Here is a 20,290-nt window from a genome sequence, read left to right as displayed (position 1 = left end):
TATTGAAATATTCTGAATATGATGTTCATGGTTATTTCTGAGATTATCTGAGGAGGATCAAGATTCCACAGCAAGACACAATGGCGGTGTCTGGCATCAGAACACTCAACAGAATTAATCATGCAGTTATGATGACCAATAGATGGACACGCATCTAAAGAATCAACTGGATATAGTCAGAGCTGCTGGTGAGACATATGAAATATGAAATAAATCACCTCCACTTTTTACTCATTTTTTTCTTTTAGTGTTTAATCACTGCACTATTTTAGCGAATTTGTTTCATGTTCATTGTGATTTTACTCTAATTCCTGAGTAAACAATAATTAAAACTAATTTCCAAATATTTATTAGGAAATACCGGAAGAGCCATAACAGCAGTAACTAATATTTACTGAGTGGAGTACCGTTAAATGAAGTCAGGATTTAAAAATATAAAATAAATAAATAAAACTTATTGGCAAACACTAAATGGGCACTCTACAATTTACCAAAACCATGTTGAGATTTTTCCTTTTAATGGATATACGAGACAAAAAAACACATAATATAAAAAAATGTTATATTCTTGTAGTGCACATATAACTTTCTAGCAATATTCATGTCTAGAAAAGTTCCTAGTTTTAGCTCTCATTTGTTTTAGGGTATTAAGACAAAATATTGTTGTTTTACATGTTATGCATTTTAGAATGCCCCCTATGATAGGCCTATGTCTGAGAAAAAAACATAGCATAATTTGTACCATTCAAATGTACACACATCTTTTAAACAGTACATTGTGTTATGATGGTATTATACTGCTGCAAAGTCCTCACAGCTGTCTCATGTATCACAAAGCCTTATTTTATTCTATTTCCACAGAACACAGAAATATGTGAAGATGTATAGTTGAGATTAGCTGCTCGGATTCAGCAGAGAATCTTTGGATTTATTTAGCCTCTGTAGATAGTTCACAGCTGCTAAGTAGTAAAATGCTCTAATGGTGTTTGACTAGAAGAAAAGCATTTGGTCTGTGTGTGTTTTCCAGGTCATAATGAAGATAATTTTTGTAAAATGTGTAGGTATACATATAGTTAGAAGAACAAACTTGCTCACCTTGTTTCCTTTAGCAAAGTTACTGTACCAAGAACCAGGCTTTTCTTTTGGCCAAGTGTTCATCTTTACCTGTGAAGACGAATACATACAAGGACCATTTCAGATTCGGTCTTCAGTTTACACTAACAAATTCTACTGCACGTATAGTCTATTACAATTACAATCAATTAATATTTACAAAAACATCATCAACAAAAAACAGCAAACATTTCCTTCCAGTGTAGTATATTTTCATAATATTGTGTGACCTCGGTTTGCTTACATTCTGCACAACCTTGCTAGGATAGATGCAAGACTCCCCTCCCGCTGTGAAGTTGCAGTAAACTTTAAAAGAATCACGTGCACAGCCTTGATTAGGATCAATCCAGTATTCACCTTGACAAAGACAAAAAGAAACCAAAGAGAAGGCTTTACTAATTTTACAAATTTTATTTGAAAATACATGCGTGTGACAAACGTTTAATACCACCATACCATCTTTGTATCCTGGTTGACTAAGGAAGAGGTCTTGACAGGTCCGAGCAGGACTTTCTTTTGTTCCAAGTGGAAAACGCATGGCCTCTATTTCCAACTGAAGAGAGTTAATGGAACCAAAGACCTCTTCCATGCCTTCATTCCCAGTGAGGAACTTAGTACCCGTTTCATCGGCTTGAGCATATTCATCATCTACTCCAGGAAAAATCTTACTAGCATCAATGGAACGTTTGGATTTCTTAGGGATCTGGATAGGCAGTGGCTGGATGACATCACCAGGAGGCCCCTGTGAGAATTCACAATAAATGAACTTCTGCTCTTCAGAAACTGACAATAATTGTTACATTTTAGTGATTATTAACTTACAGGGGGTCCTGGAGGCCCTTGTACACCTTTCTCTCCTTTGGGTCCAGCTCCACCCTGTAATATAACAATTTACATTTACATAATACATTGAGAATGACTTGTCTGCACATTTCAATTTAGAACAGCTGTTCAGCACCATTTTTTGTAGTTGTTACTCACAGTGGCACCTTTTGCTCCTTTAACACCCCTTGGGCCCTATAACACAGAGATAAATTTGTAAAATTATAAATAAATATTTTTAAAGTTAGTGTGAAAAAGTAAATATATAAATTACTGCAAAGAAAAAAAAACGTACAGGCAAACCACCAGGACCAGCAGGGCCTATAGGGCCAGTTCCACCAGGCATTCCCTAGAACACAATACAACATTTTTGTGCATTCAGTATGTGTCTGATCTAGAAGTGGAATTTTTGATTTTCCAACAGTTGAGTTCAAGTAGGAAAGGATGTTAAAGATTTACTAACAGATTCTCCCTTGGGTCCAAGTGATCCTTGAGGGCCAGGTAGCCCTCTGTCTCCCTTTTCTCCCTGCTCTCCAGGAGGTCCGATCAGACCTATCAAACCTGGGTGTCCTTTCTCGCCCTTAGAACCAGGTTCTCCACGCAGACCAGGTAAACCAGAAGGACCCTGAAAAGAGGGGCACAGTATGTAATTAAGTTAATTTGACCTTTTTATAAATTATTTACACATTAAAGTGGAAAATTATACAATATATATTTCAAATTATTATATGGTTTTCATTGCATAAATATTTACAATGGGTCCAGGAGGTCCTTTCTCGCCAGTAGGGCCAGGAGAGCCTTGTTCTCCCTGAGAGAAATTAAGAAGTCAATTTAATAAACTGTTGGCAGCACAGACAATGTGATACTAGATGTTAGGACTTTCTCATACTTCATCAACTATTAAATATTTTACTTAAACCACAGTATAGAAGTGGAACTGGAACATACCACTGATCCTGGCAGCCCTCTTAGACCGTCTGTTCCTGGTTTTCCTGGAACACCCTGTTGCCCTACAGCACCAGTCCTTCCAGGGGGCCCAGCAGGTCCTGAAGATCCCTAAGCAAAAAAAAAAAAAAAAAAAACACAACAAAAGAAAATGGTAACAGTTATTTTTATCTTATAGTTAAATAGAGACGAGACACATGGCTTTATTTATGGCCATGTCTTTCTAACTGTGTCCCCCTGTTGGATAATACCTTTCTTCATGAAAAATGTAAAAATATAGAATAAATATCACAATTTCAGGTGACTTATGAAGGCATGATGATTTTTCATCCTTACCTTGATTCCCTTCTCTCCTGTACGACCTTCAGGTCCTCTTGAACCTGGAGGACCCTTGCAAAATATAGATTTAGATATGTTAGTATAGAATTTTGAAGGAGAATCTTTATAAAATGTTTATGATAATTTAAATATATGCCCATATGAAATCACTTCAGACATAAGACATAAATGCGTGTGCACATTTTCGTGCCAGCAAAGTTCTAAAAATACATCCTGTAAATTCAGTGAGGTGCTGTTTATTCTTACTCTCTTTCCAGGAGGCCCAGGTGGTCCGTTTTCACCAGAAGGTCCTGGAGAGCCCTGGAATGTTAGAAGTGAATATAAATTTTATATGAATATTGAAGTTGATATCCACTGTGCAATGAAGTCTCTCAACTGAGATTTTATGAGAAAGCATTTAAGATTTTATTGGTTCTGAAACCCAGTAATCAATTGCCACTCACTGCTTCTCCTTGTTCACCATCTTCTCCTCTCTCTCCTTTTGCTCCATCTTGGCCCTGTTAAAGAAAACATGAAAATAAATGTACAGATATATCGGAGAAAAAATAATATATTCAATTATTTTCTAATTCCAATACAATAATGTTCACAAATTAATTAATTTAAAACATTATTTAATCAGAATTTAATGTATTCTTTAGTCACATGCCAGTTTAATGCCTGATCAGATGCAATTACTGTATTTACTTACTCTTGGTCCAGCTTCTCCAGACGGGCCAGGATCACCAGGAAATCCTACAGGACCCTGACAAAGTTATAGCAAATATAAATTTCTACATAACCATAATATAAATTTTTGTTTTTCAGAATAATTTTTCTTAGTGCTACATACAGGATTGCCTTTAGGGCCATCATCACCGGTAGGTCCTTTTCCACCAGGAGGACCAGCAGTTCCTGGCTGTCCAGCTTCACCCTTCTCTCCACGTTCCCCCCTTGGACCCTGCCATTAGTGTGTCAATCAAATAATGCAAAGAAGAACATATTAAAAGACCAATGAAAAATACCTATTACGATTATATATAAAAGTATCAATTAATTCTTACCTTTTTGCCAGGCTCTCCACTGATACCAGGTGGGCCACTTTCACCAGATTCACCCTGTCAATATATGAGAATAGTAGAAACTCTGAAGAACAATAAAGAATAAAGCAACACTTCTGAGCCAGGTATATCCTTTAAAACACAATGTTATACAATGATTTAAAAAAAAAAAAAGCTGCAGTCTTTTATTTACCTTTTCTCCAGGGGGGCCTGGGTTTCCCAAACCTCCAGGTGGACCCTGAGGACCCTGGAGAGACAAAATATGCAGTGTAAGGTATTTTGAGGCATTTATGGTTAAAATGTATTTTCGTTAGTATTTTATTACTTACATCAGCGCCATTAGGACCTGCTGGACCACGAGGTCCAGGTGGGCCAGGAGGACCCTAATAAAAGAGATAAATTAGAATGTATTAAAAGCCAAATACCAGCTTTTTTGCTAGGACATATTTGAACCAGACAAATTTTAAAAGCAGGTCTCACCAGTGGTCCTACATCTCCTGTCTCACCTTTCTCCCCAGCAGGTCCAGGCAAACCCTAAAGAGAAACACACACACACACACAGAACAATTATATGTTCTCTATGTAACTCTATGTTCTTTATGAAAATATACATAGTGAATCTTTATTGATTGTTTACTTGTAGTCCAATGGGGCCTGGGGGCCCAGGGAATCCCCTTGTTCCTTCATCTCCTTTTGCACCAAAAGGGCCCTGCTGACCTCTTGCACCAGTTTCACCATCAGCACCCTGAATTAACAATAAACGAATGCAGACATCTCATATGTTAATTAAAGCACTTGTTGATTGTGTATGGAAAGTTGTTAGAATATCATTTTTATATAGTTTATGCTCACGGGTGGACCAGGTTGTCCAAGAGGACCCATTGAACCAGGTGGGCCAGGAGGACCCTGTCAATAAACAATTAACCCATTACAGTATGAAATAGCCATAATTCATTGCCATGTCTAATGCTTTATGCAAAATATATGACATGGTACACACAAGTATGTTAACTCACTTGCTCTCCTTTGGATCCTTTTCCTCCCTTTTGCCCATGCTCTCCAACCTCACCCTTGAAAATGTTAAATCACATAATTATCACATCATTTTTAGGCAAGAACTGTGAAATCATCATGTTGGCTTATTATGCATTAAAATACTGAGGTGGCAAAAGGCAAACCATCTCTAGGATTCCATTCAAATTGCTTGATTGTTCCTGTGTCAGAGCAGTTGGAACACAATTTTGGGAAGGAGTTTTTTAAATTTCTGGACCTAGTTTGCCACTTCTTATTAAATAGGAACAGAGACCTTATCACCATCCTCTCCTGGAACACCTGGGGTTCCAGCAGGCCCTGGGAGACCAACCGGGCCTTGGATACCATCACGGCCAGCTGGACCAATTGGGCCTTTCTCTCCCTGCACAATGACAAAATGTCATATCAGTGACTCAGAATATGTAGTTTCAATACAGGTTAGGAGGTTAGGTTAGGTAAAGACTCACTGGTACGCCTTTCTCTCCTGCAGTTCCAGGGGGTCCCTGAGGTCCAGGCCTTCCTGGGGGACCAATGGGACCTGCTGTGCCAGCAGATCCTCTCTCACCCGGTGAACCCTAAACAGCAATTTGATTTAAATTATTGAAAAATATGGATACGAGATATAATGAAATGTATGGGATTATGGGTGGCACAGTGGCACAACAGGTAGTGTCACTGTCACACAGCTCCAGGGTCCTGGGGTTGTGGGTTATTTTCCGGCTCAAGGTGTCTGTATGCATGGGTTTCCTCTGGGTGCTCTGGTTTCCTCCCACAGTCAATAAAACACACTTTGGTAGACGGATGGGTTACTCAAAGATGTGTGTGAGTGAATGTGTCAGTGTGTGTCTCCCTGTGGGGGACTGGCGGCCCCTCCTGTGTTCCTGCCTTGCACCCAGTGATTCTGGGTAGGCTCTGGACCCACCAAGATCATGAACAGGCTGCGCAGTTGCAGACAATGAATGAATATATGAAAGTTTAAAATTATGTCCTTTCCTTTAAATCCTTACTGCTAATGGCCTTTTTACAAGTATGTTCTAACATAAAAACTTACAGCTGGTCCAGGAGGACCTGCAGGGCCTTCATTCCCTTTTAGCCCACCGCCGCCCTATGGAGAGAACAGAAAGGTTATTATAATATAAATCTGAATAATTTGTAATGTCAAATGTGTGACTTTTTGACCAAACCATCAAAATTATTAGGAAATACATTTTATGCTGGAGAGTATAATTAAGGTAAAATGTGAGCATCCACTGAATGCTTATTCTTTTTAAGCGAAAGTGGGTTGTGGTTAACCGCTATTCTTTCATATGGAAACAAATCAAGACCAGGTTTTGTTAATTAAATAAGATAAAACAAACAAAAAACATAGTAACTTGAAAACTATGATGTGACATATATAGACATCTGTCTTCAGGTGGCCATGCAGTTGATATCTCTTCCTGTCCAGTCCATGGTTAAGAGAATTTCAGACAGTAAAACAATACCAGGCTTCATTCTGCACATGCTACAAACACATGTATGACTGTCTGTGACACATGCCACTGTCCAAAAATATTTTAGTTGCATGCATCAAGTTAAAGGGTTGTACATAAAACAATGTGAAATTAGTCACTGAGGACAAAATAAAAATCTTATCTTTGTACAATTTTCTTTTATATTAGGGTTAGTCCACAAGGTCTGTTAATGTTTACTGTATAATTAATTGCAAGCTACTTTCACTGTAAGTTACTGTAGTAAATATTAATAGAAATAATAAGCATGAACTACATTTCTATGCCTAATTCAATCTGTCAGTAGGATCGGAAGGTTCTTGTGGCTGGAGCTATACCTAATTGTAAACTGGAGTCTGTTGGGTCTGTGCTGTTGGTGTGAACAGTCACCCCCTTAAACAGAACTCATTGATAGAATTATATGGAATTTTATGCTACAGAATGACATTAACATTTCTGTAAAATGCTTTGCAATACTGTACACTTGCATGATTTTTTTTCCATAGCTAAGCTGCAAGTAGTTTACTGTCAGTTTTACAGAGAATGTATTGTGCATGTAATGTGCATTAATGTTTGTCATCTCTTTGAATCCGTTTTTGAGTTGTTTCCTTACTGGTATTCCTGGAAGTCCTCTCTCTCCTGGGAAGCCTCTCAGTCCAGAAGGTCCATCTTTACCAGGGGGACCAGGGGGACCAGGGTCACCTTTAGTTCCTTCTTTTCCAGAAGGGCCAGAAAGGCCTTGCTCACCTGGTGGTCCAGGAGGTCCAGGGTGGCCACGTTCACCCATTTGGCCAGTCTCACCAGAAGGACCCTGAAGGGAGAATGGTAATTAACTCAATGTATTTAATTCTGTGCGATGTGTGAACACTGAGATTTTCAGCAAATTCTATCTGCAACATGATAAAAAAATCTATTCATATTATTTCCCCATGTAATACATTTTTTTTATTTGTAAGCTACTGATTTAATATAACATCTAAGAAAAGATTTCTATCAATAATCATAAACAGATACATAAACAATCTCATATCCAATCGAACACATTCTGACTAGGTGCACAAATGTGCAAAAAAACAAAATTGCAGTGTGTGCCATTGCAGAGTGTGTGTCATTTTTATTGTGTAAATATGTGTAAAATTCATGAAGCATGAGGTTTAAGTATAAAAAAATACACTGCAGAAATAAGCTCAAGACAAAAGAGCTGTCAAAAAGTAGTGGAGTTATAAACTATTAAATACCTTATTCTGCATGATTGTATTTTATAATTTAACACCTCCGCTACCTTTTTTGACGTCTCTTCTTGAGATGTTGAGTTTATAGGTTGATTATTTTTGTGTTATTTAAACCTCATGCTTCATGAGTTTTACACAATTTAAACAATAAAAATGACATATTTTATTGTGTATTTCATTACTGAACAAAACTGTCCATTGTTGATATATTTACAGTTAAAGTCAGATGCATTGTGGAATTGTTATGGCATCAACGTATATGATTTGCTACTGTTGTATGTGTAAGCACATATGACATATGATACGTGAGTACATACATATTTCTATACCAGAAGAGCTTCATTGAAACTTGCCACAGATTTGTATACCTCTTGAACTCTATTATTATTTTTATTAATGATGGAGAGTGCTGTATCCAATCACCTACAGGTGTTCAGTTGGTAGAGAACTGAAGCATATGATTTGCATCATTTTCATTCTGTAACCATATTGCTATCATACAACCCTCAATCACCTGCACTCTTCACAAAATTTTACTGTGGTGGTACATTTTGCTTTCACTGTTGTAGTACCCTTAAGGGTACATGTTCTGTACCTTTAGTTATGGAACATAATTGTAACATATTCTGTTATAACTTGATTTTAAAAATGTCTTGATTTCATGCACCCAGTTTTATCTCCAGGACTTAAAAATATAAACTTTATTTTACTCAGTTCTTTATTAAAAACTTACAAAAAACATACTTCCCTTCTCCTTCTAGAGGAGAGAATGTAACGTAACTTAGGGAACACAACTTGACTTTAAACCATGGTAGTATCTTTAAATGCACATTTACATTGTTTTTTTAACTTTAGTGACTTCTATCATAATCTTAATGAAGATTAAACCTAAGTCACAGTTAATATTCAACCACAAGCTAGCCATTCTGACTGAAGAGTCTTCCATTTATAACTCTTATATATTTTTTCAAAGTCACAGAGTATAGTAAGGTATTAATTGTTCATTTATTTATGTTTTCAGGATTTTCTTTAATTTGGCCCCTAACCGCTGCTGTTCATTCTGCTGACTCACAGCACTGCATAGATAAAACCACATCAAGTTCACTGACTGTGGTGTGTTTCATCACCTGCTCTCTTAACCCCAGCTACATAATGATAATGGCCTAGCAGTGACTTTGCTTTCTGTAAAGGCAGAGGAAAGCCTATATCCCACCTTCAATCCACATTCTACAGGGGGTCATCAAGAGCACCCTGAGTAGCTTCATCACTGCTTGGTTTGGGAAATGCACCACTTTGGTTTTACAAGTCACTGCTGCTGATAGTGAGTACATCTGAGATGATTATCAGTGTCTCTCTCCCATCTGTCACTGACATTTACAAACGCTGCATCCGCAAATAACCAGCACTGTGGTTGACACAGCTTCTTTTGAACACATTTTTTTCTCATTCTTCTTATTTCCAAGTCTACTTGATGCTCTATGACAGACTGCTGAAACCAACAACCTCTGTTCAGTGTTAACAGTGAAATTGAAATTCTCATAGTTTACATTTCTGTATTTAATTTCACTTACTGTGACTGTTTAAACTTTAAAACTGTATTAGTATTTATATATTACTGTACTTACATTGTTTTAGTTGCACGTTTGCATTTGTGCACTTTACATAGCCTGTTTTTATGTAAGAATGTGGTTTCAATATAAATATAATATAAATACCTAATTCAATACAAGGCTGATATAAGGAATAACAGTAAAGTCATTTTTAAATTCATTATCCTAATCAATTTGATCTCAATCTGTTTCAAGTAATAAAGACATTGTTAATCAATGCTTTGGAATTAATACATGATTTCATAGTACATTATTAATTTAATTCATAAAAGACAACAAGCACAAATCTTCTTGTAGCATCATACCAACAGGGAACGCATATACACTTCCCTCCAGAAATATTGGAACTGTGAATGCCAAACCTTCTATTTTGTTGTATTTTTGACTGTAATCATTTGTCATTAAAAGATGACTATGAAAGAAAAGATCAATATTTCAGCTTTTATTTGCAGGTGTTTACATCTGGATCTGATACACAGATCAGAAGATAGCACCTTGTGTCTGAGGGGGGTTACTCCTTTCAGTCTACACTTCAGAATAGACTGTAAAATGCATGCTCTATACGGTTTAAGTCTGAGATTAACTACGCCAGTCTAAAACCTTTCACTTCTTGCCCCTGATAAACTCCTTTGTAGTTTTGGTAGTGTGTTTTGGGTCATTATATTGCACATGATGATTAAATTGACAGTCAACAAATTTCTGTAGACTCCTGAGTTTATTTGTACTGCTGCCATTATGCGTGACATCATCAATGAAGATTAATGAGCTGTCCCAGAAGAAGCCATGCTTCACAGATGAGCTTACATGTTTGGGAATATCCTTTCTTTCTCCAAACTTTAGCCTTTCCATCATATTGGTAAAGGTTAGTCTTTGTTTCACCAGTTCATAAAAAATTGTCCCAGAATTTCTGAGTTTTGTCTCTGTACTTCCAGCCTGAACTTTGTATTCTTTTTACTAATTGGTAGTTTGCATCTTCTGGTGAAGCCTGAAGTTTCTGTCGTCAACTGCTGTTGTTTTCCCTGGTCTACCTGTTCGACATCTATTACTTAGTACACCATTGACCACTTTCTTCTTCAGGTTGTACTGGCTATAGCCACTGTCACAGAGAGTCACCCGGAGCATGACTTGAACCCACAACCTCCAGGTTCCTGGAGCTGTGTGACTGTAACAGTACCTGCTCGCAACCGCCACCCGTGCTGCCACCTATAGACAGCTCTCTGGTTTTCATGTTGGTTACTCTTCTAATTATTAATGCACCGTCTGCACAGGTAAAACCCAAAACTGAAACTGAGTGTAGACATCCAACTCTATTTATTGTCTGAATATTTAATGTAACACCTGGGCAATAAAAAAACATCTGACAGTCACATGTTCCAATACTTTTGCTCACAACAAAAATGGATGGGTACAAATACTTTTGCAGATGTAAATATCTGGAAATAAAAGCTGTTCTTTTGTTTCATATTCATCTTTTAATGTCAAACCCAAATGTTTTCAGTCAACAACAAATATAAAGACATTGGCCCCCTCCTGTTCCAATAATTTTGGAGTGGAGTGTTTATGATCTGAATATTGGGTTCTTAAACATTCTCAATCTGGCACAGGCCACACACAATTCTACCGTTTGTTATTTTTATTGATCTTTGTTTTTTACAAATAAAAAAAATCATGTAATTTAATTACTATAAATTTTCTTTTACCCTGTGATTATATCTGGAGCTTTGACAAAATAAACTTGTTTAATATTATTCTGAAATTGTCTTATACAGCGTACCTGAGGCCCAACAACTCCAGGTGGCCCAGGAGGTCCAGCTTTTCCTTGGAATCCCTGGGGGAAAAACATCAAATGAAATATTATATTGAGTCAAAGGCTGAAATGCTATACAATGCTGACAAACTAACAGGATTTTTAAAAATAATATTCTACTTAACCTAGACATTTTTATAAAGAGCTGCTTTTTTTCCTGAACTGCCAAAAAAAAAAAACTCCTCTCCTTTTTCTATAACAGTAAACATAAAAACCGAACCTCAAACTACAGTCACAATATCATTTAGCTCGTCTTGAAAAATAAAACAATCAAATTTTGCATATTTTTACATTTACAACATTACTACAACTTATTCATTCCTGTTTGTGTGTAGTTAATTGGACAGCAATGATTATCTATCTATCTATCTATCTATCTATCTATCTATCTATCTATCTATCTATTTGTGAATTTTTAGTGTACTGTATCCTTTGAACACAGCAGCTGACCTGCACATTTTGTGAAAATTTATTGATGCAAGGACCAATAGAAATGCTCCTGTAAAAAAAAATGTAAAGTATTTTACATTAATTTCCCCTATACCCCACTGCATAAACTCAGAACCACTGATCCGCTGGTCTTCTGACAATTACTAGGTATAGGCTTTCCTCTATGGGTGGTAGGTCTTTCAGCATTGAGGGTCCCACACTTTGGAATTCCTCACTCTCTTCCATCCGCTTTTCTCTTTCCATCTTCAAAGCTCGGCTCAAATCCTATCTGAATTTTTTATATTTTAATTATATTTGTCTGAATTTTGAATAATATTTGTCTGAATATATTATATCTGATATAATTTTGTAATAATTTTTCAATAAACTTGAAATTTAGAGGAAGTGAATTATTCAGTTTTGAAAAATTCACATGAAAAGTTCACATACAAAATTTCAGAGTGAAAAAAAAAATCTGATTTAAAATATGGAACCATCAATTCAAGTCGAAAAAAATCAGATGGCAAAAATACGAATCTAGTTACGATCTAATCAGAGGTCAACCAGCGGGCTTCTCAGGAAAAAGTAAACTTCCACGGAGAGATCGATCGCAGCCTTACCCAATCACAGCGCCCTCTTCTCACGGAAACCAATCACAGAGCAGTCTCACACCGTCCCAAATCCTGCCCTGAAACTTAAGTACTTCTTTAAAGTGAGCACTTTAATGACAGTGTAGGCATCAGCCAAAGGGGCGCAGTGTTTAAGTGATGAAGGGGGTCTGAGAGTAGAAACGGGACACTTGGCCTCGTCGCTTCGTGCCCATAACTACAGCTACACATTACAGTGTTTTACTGGACGTTCAGACAGAAATGTTGTTGAGATATTATCATAATCTCTTATTAATGTGTGGAGGTGTTTCTGTGACACACACGTCTTTCATTTTATGAATGTAAGCATCCTCTGTCCATAACCCACGGACATATTTTCGGGTTCACCGCATCTATTCTGTTTAACTTTACAGAAAAACAGGCAAGATCTCCAAACTGAGCTGCAGCACTAGAGAGCGAGTGGTTTGATCAATATTTTAACAAGACTTAATCTCCGTTACAAGCACTGTTTAATCAATCAGACCTTATAGATATTTAACATTTCTAAATAAACACCCTGTTCATTCGTAATATTCTGGTTAATTAAATGTAAAGGTCCTTGCGTTTAACGACACATCACCATTAACATTTTATCTTTTAATCTCCTGTCATGAACAGAGCCTTTACCCTAACTTTAGCATGTTTTAAAAAAAGACACTTTACAGAAATGACGTTTACGCGAGAAACGGTGGGTCATTACTAGAGTTTATTTAAAAAGTGATAAATTTAACGTTACTAAACACAAATAGATTTTAATTATTTATTCACCAGAATGGGATACAGGACATAGCACGGAACCTGTCATTTATGTAGAAATACTTACATTTTCATAAACGCCTGATTATAAAACCTCTGTGTGTAATGGAGGTCCAGGCGCCTCGTCTCGTAAAAAAAAAAAAAGACCCATGCACTTGTGGCTTTATCTTCCGGAGATTTGCTCTGTTTTGGTGTAAAGTTAAACAGAGACGCTGTGTTGTTTAATTGGTCAGAGGTTCAGTCAGTTTTTATCCAGTTAAACACTGCGATCGATTTCTCTGTGGAAGTTTACTTTTTCCTGAGAAGCCCGCTGGTTGACCTCTGACCTAGATTCGTATCTGAATTTTTTCGACTTGAAATTATGGGTCAGAATTTTTTTAATCTGATTTTTTAACTCTGAATCTTTGTAATCTGAATATTTTTAATGTGAATTTTTCAAATCTGAATATTTCACCACCTCAAAATTTCAGGTTTATCAAATGTCATACAAAAATAATTCAGATATAATATATTCAGACAAATATAATTCAAATATTGAAAATTCAGAATCAAATACTTGTCATTGATTTAGCTCCATAACTTTGTCTCTCTCAGTTTTTTTTAATCTTCTCTAACTTATTATTATTATTATTATTAGAAAATTCCACTGAAATTTAAGATTTTTTGTCTTTTTCATGTAAAATTTCCTTTTTGGAAGATACATGTTTTTCATTGGACAGCGACGATATATACCACGCAGCACGGTGTAGAATGTGTTTGTGTCAGTGAGAATATCTTTAGGGGTTTTATCTGTTTTTGGGGTATATTGTTTTAGAAACACTAAAAAGGTAAAAGAACAATTCTAAATAAAAATATCAAGAAATATAATAATTTTAAGTGTGACAAAATACTCACAACTTCGCCTCTCTGTCCAGGGTGACCAGGCAGTCCATCTTTCCCTGGAGGCCCCTTAAAAGAAGAGAAGCTACATTTCAAAAAGTAAAACAGAGAGAGAGAGAGAGAGAGAGAGAGAGATGCTATTTATATTAGATATGTCTTATAATTTGTGGATTTGTTCTCATACTGGAGGTCCCTTTGGCCCTGGGAATCCATTTGCTCCTTGAGGTCCAGTTAATCCCTGAAATACAGAAAATGGCAGAAATACAGAATCTTGCTACAGAAATTAATATGGTACACAATAAATTGATTTAATGTATTCATTAAATGTATGAACTGAATATCAAGCTAAAGATCTCATTTAACAGAAACAATACATCATCATGATATAATCTCTAATACTTGGCCCAAAATATCTGTATAATTATATACATTTATGATAACATCAAAATAATTTTACAATAATTTCTTAAATGAACATACCCTCTCTCCTGGTGGACCTGGTGGGCCATCATTACCTGATGAACCCTAAAATATAAAATAAAAATGTTAAACATATAATGCAAATATGATTCAAATATTAAGATAATTTTCAGCTAAAACTGGTGTTTACCTTGGCACCTGATTTTCCAGTAGACCCACGGGGCCCCCTCTGCCCTCTGGGTCCCTAAATAGACAGAAAATTTAAGGTTTCTATTTGAATTTAGATGACATATAGAAAATGGACTGAATAATTATTTAATTTGGAAAGGAGATGTGTTGAAGAGAAGAGAAAAGAAGAGAAGAAACAAAGCCATACTGTTGGTCCCCTTTGGCCTCTTGGTCCAGTCTTTCCAATAATGCCCTGTAAGAAACAAGATTATTTTAGAAGTTGTTCAAATCACAGCACATAATTACAGAACTAAAGTACCATTACGCATTACAAATGCTTTTTGGTTAAAGTTCTAGCATTGGCTAAAATACACTATGCTATGCAAGAGCCCTACACTGTGGTGAGCATTTATACTTCTGCGTACCATGTCTGTATTTTCCCTTTGTTCATTCATTCATTCATTCATCCCTAAAGCCCACACCATGTCTGAGGAAATCTCTCACTATGAAATTGCTGCTGTCTCTAGAGTGTGGAGAAGAGAGATTCATGCTCCTGTACTTCTTCGGTTGAACAGTATACATATAACTACTCAAAAATCACAGTCAAGTTATGCATAGTTACATTTCTGGACAGGTGCGCGTCAGGCTCCTAAACCAGAATTAAAGCCTAAACCAGCTGCCAGTGGCCAGCAACTTACGAGCTCACTTGAGCAAACTGTGATTTCCTTGAACACGCTTCTAGTATTCCTCATGTTAGATTAACAGCAAGTAGGCATGGCAGGAATACCAGCAGCACTCAGAGAGAGGTGAACTTATCATGAACTAGGACAAACTCAGATAAGAACAGGTTCTATTTTAAAAGCATAGGCAAAAACACATACATTCGATTTTTCATTGTAAAGGAGTTAGCTTTACATGGGCATTGTCAGGGTGATGGGGATAAGATAGGTCTTTTAATTAGGCTAATTATACCATTCCAAAATTTGAGAGAATGCTAAATATATTCCTGAAATGCATATCTAATGTCATTCAAAATGTTGATACAGAAATTGAAAGTGAAGGCTAATATAAAGAAAATTAGTTGTTAAAAATGTTAGCAATTGCTAATCAGAACTGCTAGATATCTTTCAGTCCTATCCAGGTTGCTGCCTGATCCTTGGTGTTCTGTTTTACTGTAGTGTACTATACATACAAATCTGTATTTTACAGAGTTTGTTTATGTATTTGTGTAAAGTCCCTGGGCCCCCTGAAAATTGAATTGAAATAAAATGTAAATAAAGTTAAATAAAATATAACAACGTGGCCAACACATGCTATATTGTGCTTGAATCCTTTGTGCTTCTGTTGAAGAAAATCACCTTCCTCTGCTCTTTAGGTTCATAGACATCCAATAAACACACTCACAACTTATTTCAATTAATGGTTTTAAATTAAAAGTTAATTTTTTGAATCTCAAAATGTTAAAAACGTGTGATATGTAAAGTCATTAAACCCAGGCATCCAACTGCCCAGCCTGTTCTTGATCAACACTTTATACTCTAATGTCATGTCTATAACCTGCGTCCTGTATGATTCTTCTGCAAACATTATCATCGTTTCTATGTATCATTTGAATAGGCTCAATAATTGCAAAGCTTTCCTGTGGCTCTGCCTTTGAATAAAAGGGGTCTAGCTTGGGTTTGGTCAATGCAATTTGGATTAATTTGGTCATAAAATGATACAATTAAATAAAAACACTTGATACTCCATTAACATTAGCAACATTAATACATCTCATTTATTCACTTAAAAGTGCAAAATTGCGCTAGTATCATTTGTGTTTCAAACATTTAACGTCCTAATAAATACTTTTTGTTACCATTTATATATCTCACTATGGACCAAAAGGACCTTGGTTTGAACTGTGTTTCTAAAAAAAACTATTCTATCTATATCTATTTTTATAAAATCCCTCTTTAACATTAAGAGCAACAGAAAGCTGTTGTTAAAGTATGTTATTCTTGTTCTAAAACCCCTATAAGCACATAAGTGCAAAAGATTCCTGGACAACATCATCATCACTTGCCACCAAGTTTTTCATTCATTCATTCATTCATTGTCTGTAACTGCTTATCCAGTTCAGGGTCGCGGTGTGTCCAGAGCCTACCCGGAATCACTGGGCGCAAGGCGGGAATACACCCTGGAGGAGGCGCCAGTCTTTCACAGGGCGACACACACTCACACACACACTCACATCTATGGAAACTTTTGAGTCACCAATCCACCTACCAACGTGTGTTTATGGACTGTGGGAGGAAACCGGAGCACCAATGTGGACACAGGGAGAACACACCAAACTCCTCACAGACAGTCACCTGGAGTGGGACTTGAACCCACTTCCTCATCAGTAATACTAATTGTGTCACTGATATTAGTGGAAATCTTACCCTTGCACCTTTCTCTCCGTTCATGCCAGGAAATCCTGGGAAACCTAGTGAACCCTGAAAACACAAAATTCCACAAATTTACAACAGATGTTACATTTATTTCAGTTTTGCTAAGAATTTATTTTGACCATACATGAGGTTGTAATTTACCTTAGGACCTTGCCTTCCTGGATAGCCAGGCAGCCCAGGTACACCAAGTTTTCCCTAGAACAACAAAAACAATATGCTTTTTTAAAAAATACTTATTGTATGATTCAGTAAAACTTCCAGATATACACATTACAGACAAATATGTTTATAAAATGTCATGTATAGTGAAGAGTCTTGAACCAAGCCATATTTCATTCATATGTATTTTCCATGGACATACTTTTTCCCCAATTGGACCAAGAGGTCCAATCTCTCCAGGAGGACCAACTCTGCCTTTAGGACCCTCAGGACCATCCTCTCCTCTGGAACCTGGCATTCCAAGTTCTCCCTGTGAGTGCAGTCAAAAAATAGAACCATTAACATTAAAAGTACTTTCACCAAAATAAGTTACAGATATTTAGTTACTAAACAAGATCTAGGTCATAAAATGACAATGTATGTAAGGAAGCATATACATTTTCAAATGATAGTACTTTCTTTCTTTCCTTAACGTTCCATATACATATATATGCATATTGAATTTTGGTGTACACTCTAGGTTTGTATATTATGAAAGCTTACCCTCTCTCCTTTTGGACCAAATTCTCCCTTAATTCCTGGGAAACCATCCTCTCCCTAAAAAAAATTTCATAGTACAGTACAACAATGGCTGTATCGTTATACAAATTATGAAGTAAAACTAATTCTAACTGACACACAAAGAACACAAAAACAAAACAAAATAAATCACAGCAAACAAAACAAACAAATGAACAAATACAACTTGGATTGATAATGCTCACCTTCTCCCCCTTATGGCCCTTCAGTCCACGAATGCCTAGAACTCCCTTATGACATCCAAAATAAAAATACATCTGTTAAGCTCCCAAACCTTTTTAATACACATGATACATTTCACAGTATATTGCACATTACAGAACGACAAACACCTTATTGATTGTATGGACTATTATTATGCACTTAGGAAACATGCAGGAACAACAACATGTTGACAGTAGTCCACATAAATATGTGACTGTCATCAGTCATGCATGCATTGCTTAAAAAATGACAAAGTTCAAGTTAGAAGTTTGTGGAACCAGTGATGGCTAAGCAGTACAAGCCTAAGATAAACATGCACTACATTTACACCCAATATCATTTAACATCAAGTACAAATAAAAAACAAAAAGTTTATCATACCTTAACTCCACGAGGACCAGGATAACCGATAGGACCCTGAGGACCACTGGGCCCCTGTGAGAGAAAGTAACAATATCAATGTTAAAAAGAAATATTAACTACAATAATAACTGTGTTTGATACGTCTTTATGAAGCATATATGAAATCCCTGTCGTCTGCTGACCTGTTCTGTAAATGTGTGCATTTGGGGATTTATTGATGATATGCATTTTTGCATTTGAATTAACTGAAGAGCAAGATTTTTGTCTAGTTTCACAGACTGATATTATAATATAATAATATGTGACTAACCAGATATTCCATACAACAGATGCCACCGTTCAGAACCCCTAAAACACCACCAGAGTGCAGATTTTTTTTAGTAACTATCAGCACTGTAGTGACATACATGGTGGTCTCCTATACTTTGTGTTGTGTTGGTATAACTGGATCAGACACAACAATGATACTGGAGGTTTTAAAACTGCTGGACTGAGAAGAGTCTACTAACAAAAATACCCAGCCAACAGAGTCCTGAGAGCAGATTCATCTATGATATCAGACGAATGACTGGAGGAAGACTAATACAAATTATGGAGCAACAGATGAGCTACTCTCATAGATAAGCTACATGGCATTAACTAGGGTTCTGGCAGGTAGATTTGTTTAGACAAATGTGTAATGTGTGGGCACAGAGTTCAAAACCATCAGCTGCCCTGCTGTGTCTGATGCAGGGAAACACATTAACTGTAATCTTTAACTGAAGAGCTACAAAGTGCACCTACATGGTTACTGAAGCTGCTAAAATAGACAATAAGCATAGATACAAAGGAGGTAATTTCAATGTTATGGATTACAGGTGTATAATTCCTTTACTTAGATATTTGCATGTTTAAATTTCACAAATGCAAACCCATTTCTGTGTGAAATATAAACTACATGATTTAAACTGAAGGAAAAATAATGCCATGGTGGTTCCATCATATATCATCCCTACTAAATCTTCACTATCTTCACTAATGTGTCATAATTATGAATTTAACACAGCCTTAAATGACCTTGGTTAACAACTGCCACAAAGATACTATATAGATTTCAAGTTTAATCATATTTCATATTGTCATCAGCTGACATTAGTGATTGATGCTTTTACAATGCCCTGTCGCCTGATCTGTGAACAGTAAAAGTGTATTTTGAGCTGAAGGTACTCAAATATTCAGACCTGATTTCCTTTGGATCCTGATGGGCCTTCTTTTCCTGGGTGACCCTGAAAATAAAAAAGACTGAAAGTAAAAACTGAAGCTTTAAAAATAAATACATTCTATAAAACAATGGTTGGTGCTGCTTGTGAAATAAGTGTTCATAATATGGCATAAACAAAATGTTTGGAATACAGGTTTGACCTTTGTTCATTTTTATGCAAATGAGTAGTGAGTTCAGTCAACATTTGTTCCTGTCAAAACTTTGTTCTGTTTTTTGTGCATGGAACATTGAAGAAAAACTAATCATAGCCAATGGAGCAGTATAAATAGGATGACAAAATGGTGAGTTATATTTTTGTTTATCCATTGTCCCAGTTAGTGTATTGTTTGTGAATAAATATAGCCTATATTGACTAAGAACTGGTAGATATGCAATCAAACCATATTTGATGTCCAGCTAGTCTTAAGTGAAAAAATATAATGTTGAGCAGTTTAATTAGATGTGGTGTTCATGTAGGGCATGTCCGATAATTTTTATTGTTTTATTGTTTCTTAAAATGTGTTGCCCTATCATTATAAATTAAGACCTATTGTAGTGTAAGTGTTAGTCAGTATATTTTA

At 36.2% G+C, this 20,290-nt stretch overlaps 1 protein-coding gene across 2 annotated transcripts in view; it reads right to left on the bottom strand.

Moving 5' to 3' along the window:
- col11a2 (collagen, type XI, alpha 2) overlaps positions 1-20,290 on the bottom strand; it is a 66,582-nt gene that overhangs the window by 2,669 nt on the left and 43,623 nt on the right. For both annotated transcript variants that reach the window (XM_066675783.1, XM_066675784.1), the window contains 38 exons: positions 19,690-19,734; positions 18,488-18,541; positions 18,088-18,132; positions 17,867-17,920; positions 17,526-17,633; positions 17,306-17,359; positions 17,156-17,209; positions 14,938-14,982; positions 14,752-14,805; positions 14,622-14,666; positions 14,326-14,379; positions 14,157-14,210; positions 11,398-11,451; positions 7,395-7,592; positions 6,343-6,396; positions 5,759-5,866; positions 5,566-5,673; positions 5,276-5,329; positions 5,112-5,165; positions 4,897-5,004; positions 4,740-4,793; positions 4,589-4,642; positions 4,453-4,506; positions 4,263-4,316; positions 4,052-4,159; positions 3,911-3,964; positions 3,663-3,716; positions 3,466-3,519; positions 3,217-3,270; positions 2,884-2,991; positions 2,690-2,743; positions 2,399-2,560; positions 2,231-2,284; positions 2,095-2,130; positions 1,936-1,989; positions 1,570-1,855; positions 1,358-1,470; positions 1,096-1,164 (listed from right to left, as the gene is read on the bottom strand). In XM_066675783.1, the coding sequence (XP_066531880.1) occupies positions 1,096-1,164; positions 1,358-1,470; positions 1,570-1,855; positions 1,936-1,989; positions 2,095-2,130; positions 2,231-2,284; positions 2,399-2,560; positions 2,690-2,743; positions 2,884-2,991; positions 3,217-3,270; positions 3,466-3,519; positions 3,663-3,716; positions 3,911-3,964; positions 4,052-4,159; positions 4,263-4,316; positions 4,453-4,506; positions 4,589-4,642; positions 4,740-4,793; positions 4,897-5,004; positions 5,112-5,165; positions 5,276-5,329; positions 5,566-5,673; positions 5,759-5,866; positions 6,343-6,396; positions 7,395-7,592; positions 11,398-11,451; positions 14,157-14,210; positions 14,326-14,379; positions 14,622-14,666; positions 14,752-14,805; positions 14,938-14,982; positions 17,156-17,209; positions 17,306-17,359; positions 17,526-17,633; positions 17,867-17,920; positions 18,088-18,132; positions 18,488-18,541; positions 19,690-19,734 (2,880 nt within the window). The remainder of the gene's footprint in view (positions 1-1,095; positions 1,165-1,357; positions 1,471-1,569; positions 1,856-1,935; positions 1,990-2,094; positions 2,131-2,230; positions 2,285-2,398; positions 2,561-2,689; positions 2,744-2,883; positions 2,992-3,216; positions 3,271-3,465; positions 3,520-3,662; positions 3,717-3,910; positions 3,965-4,051; positions 4,160-4,262; positions 4,317-4,452; positions 4,507-4,588; positions 4,643-4,739; positions 4,794-4,896; positions 5,005-5,111; positions 5,166-5,275; positions 5,330-5,565; positions 5,674-5,758; positions 5,867-6,342; positions 6,397-7,394; positions 7,593-11,397; positions 11,452-14,156; positions 14,211-14,325; positions 14,380-14,621; positions 14,667-14,751; positions 14,806-14,937; positions 14,983-17,155; positions 17,210-17,305; positions 17,360-17,525; positions 17,634-17,866; positions 17,921-18,087; positions 18,133-18,487; positions 18,542-19,689; positions 19,735-20,290) is intronic.

This window comes from Hoplias malabaricus, chromosome 6 (assembly GCF_029633855.1).
Source record: "Hoplias malabaricus isolate fHopMal1 chromosome 6, fHopMal1.hap1, whole genome shotgun sequence".
NCBI lineage: Eukaryota > Metazoa > Chordata > Actinopteri > Characiformes > Erythrinidae > Hoplias > Hoplias malabaricus.
Note: the sequence above shows the minus strand (reverse complement) of the source record. Positions and strands in the feature narration are given on the sequence as shown.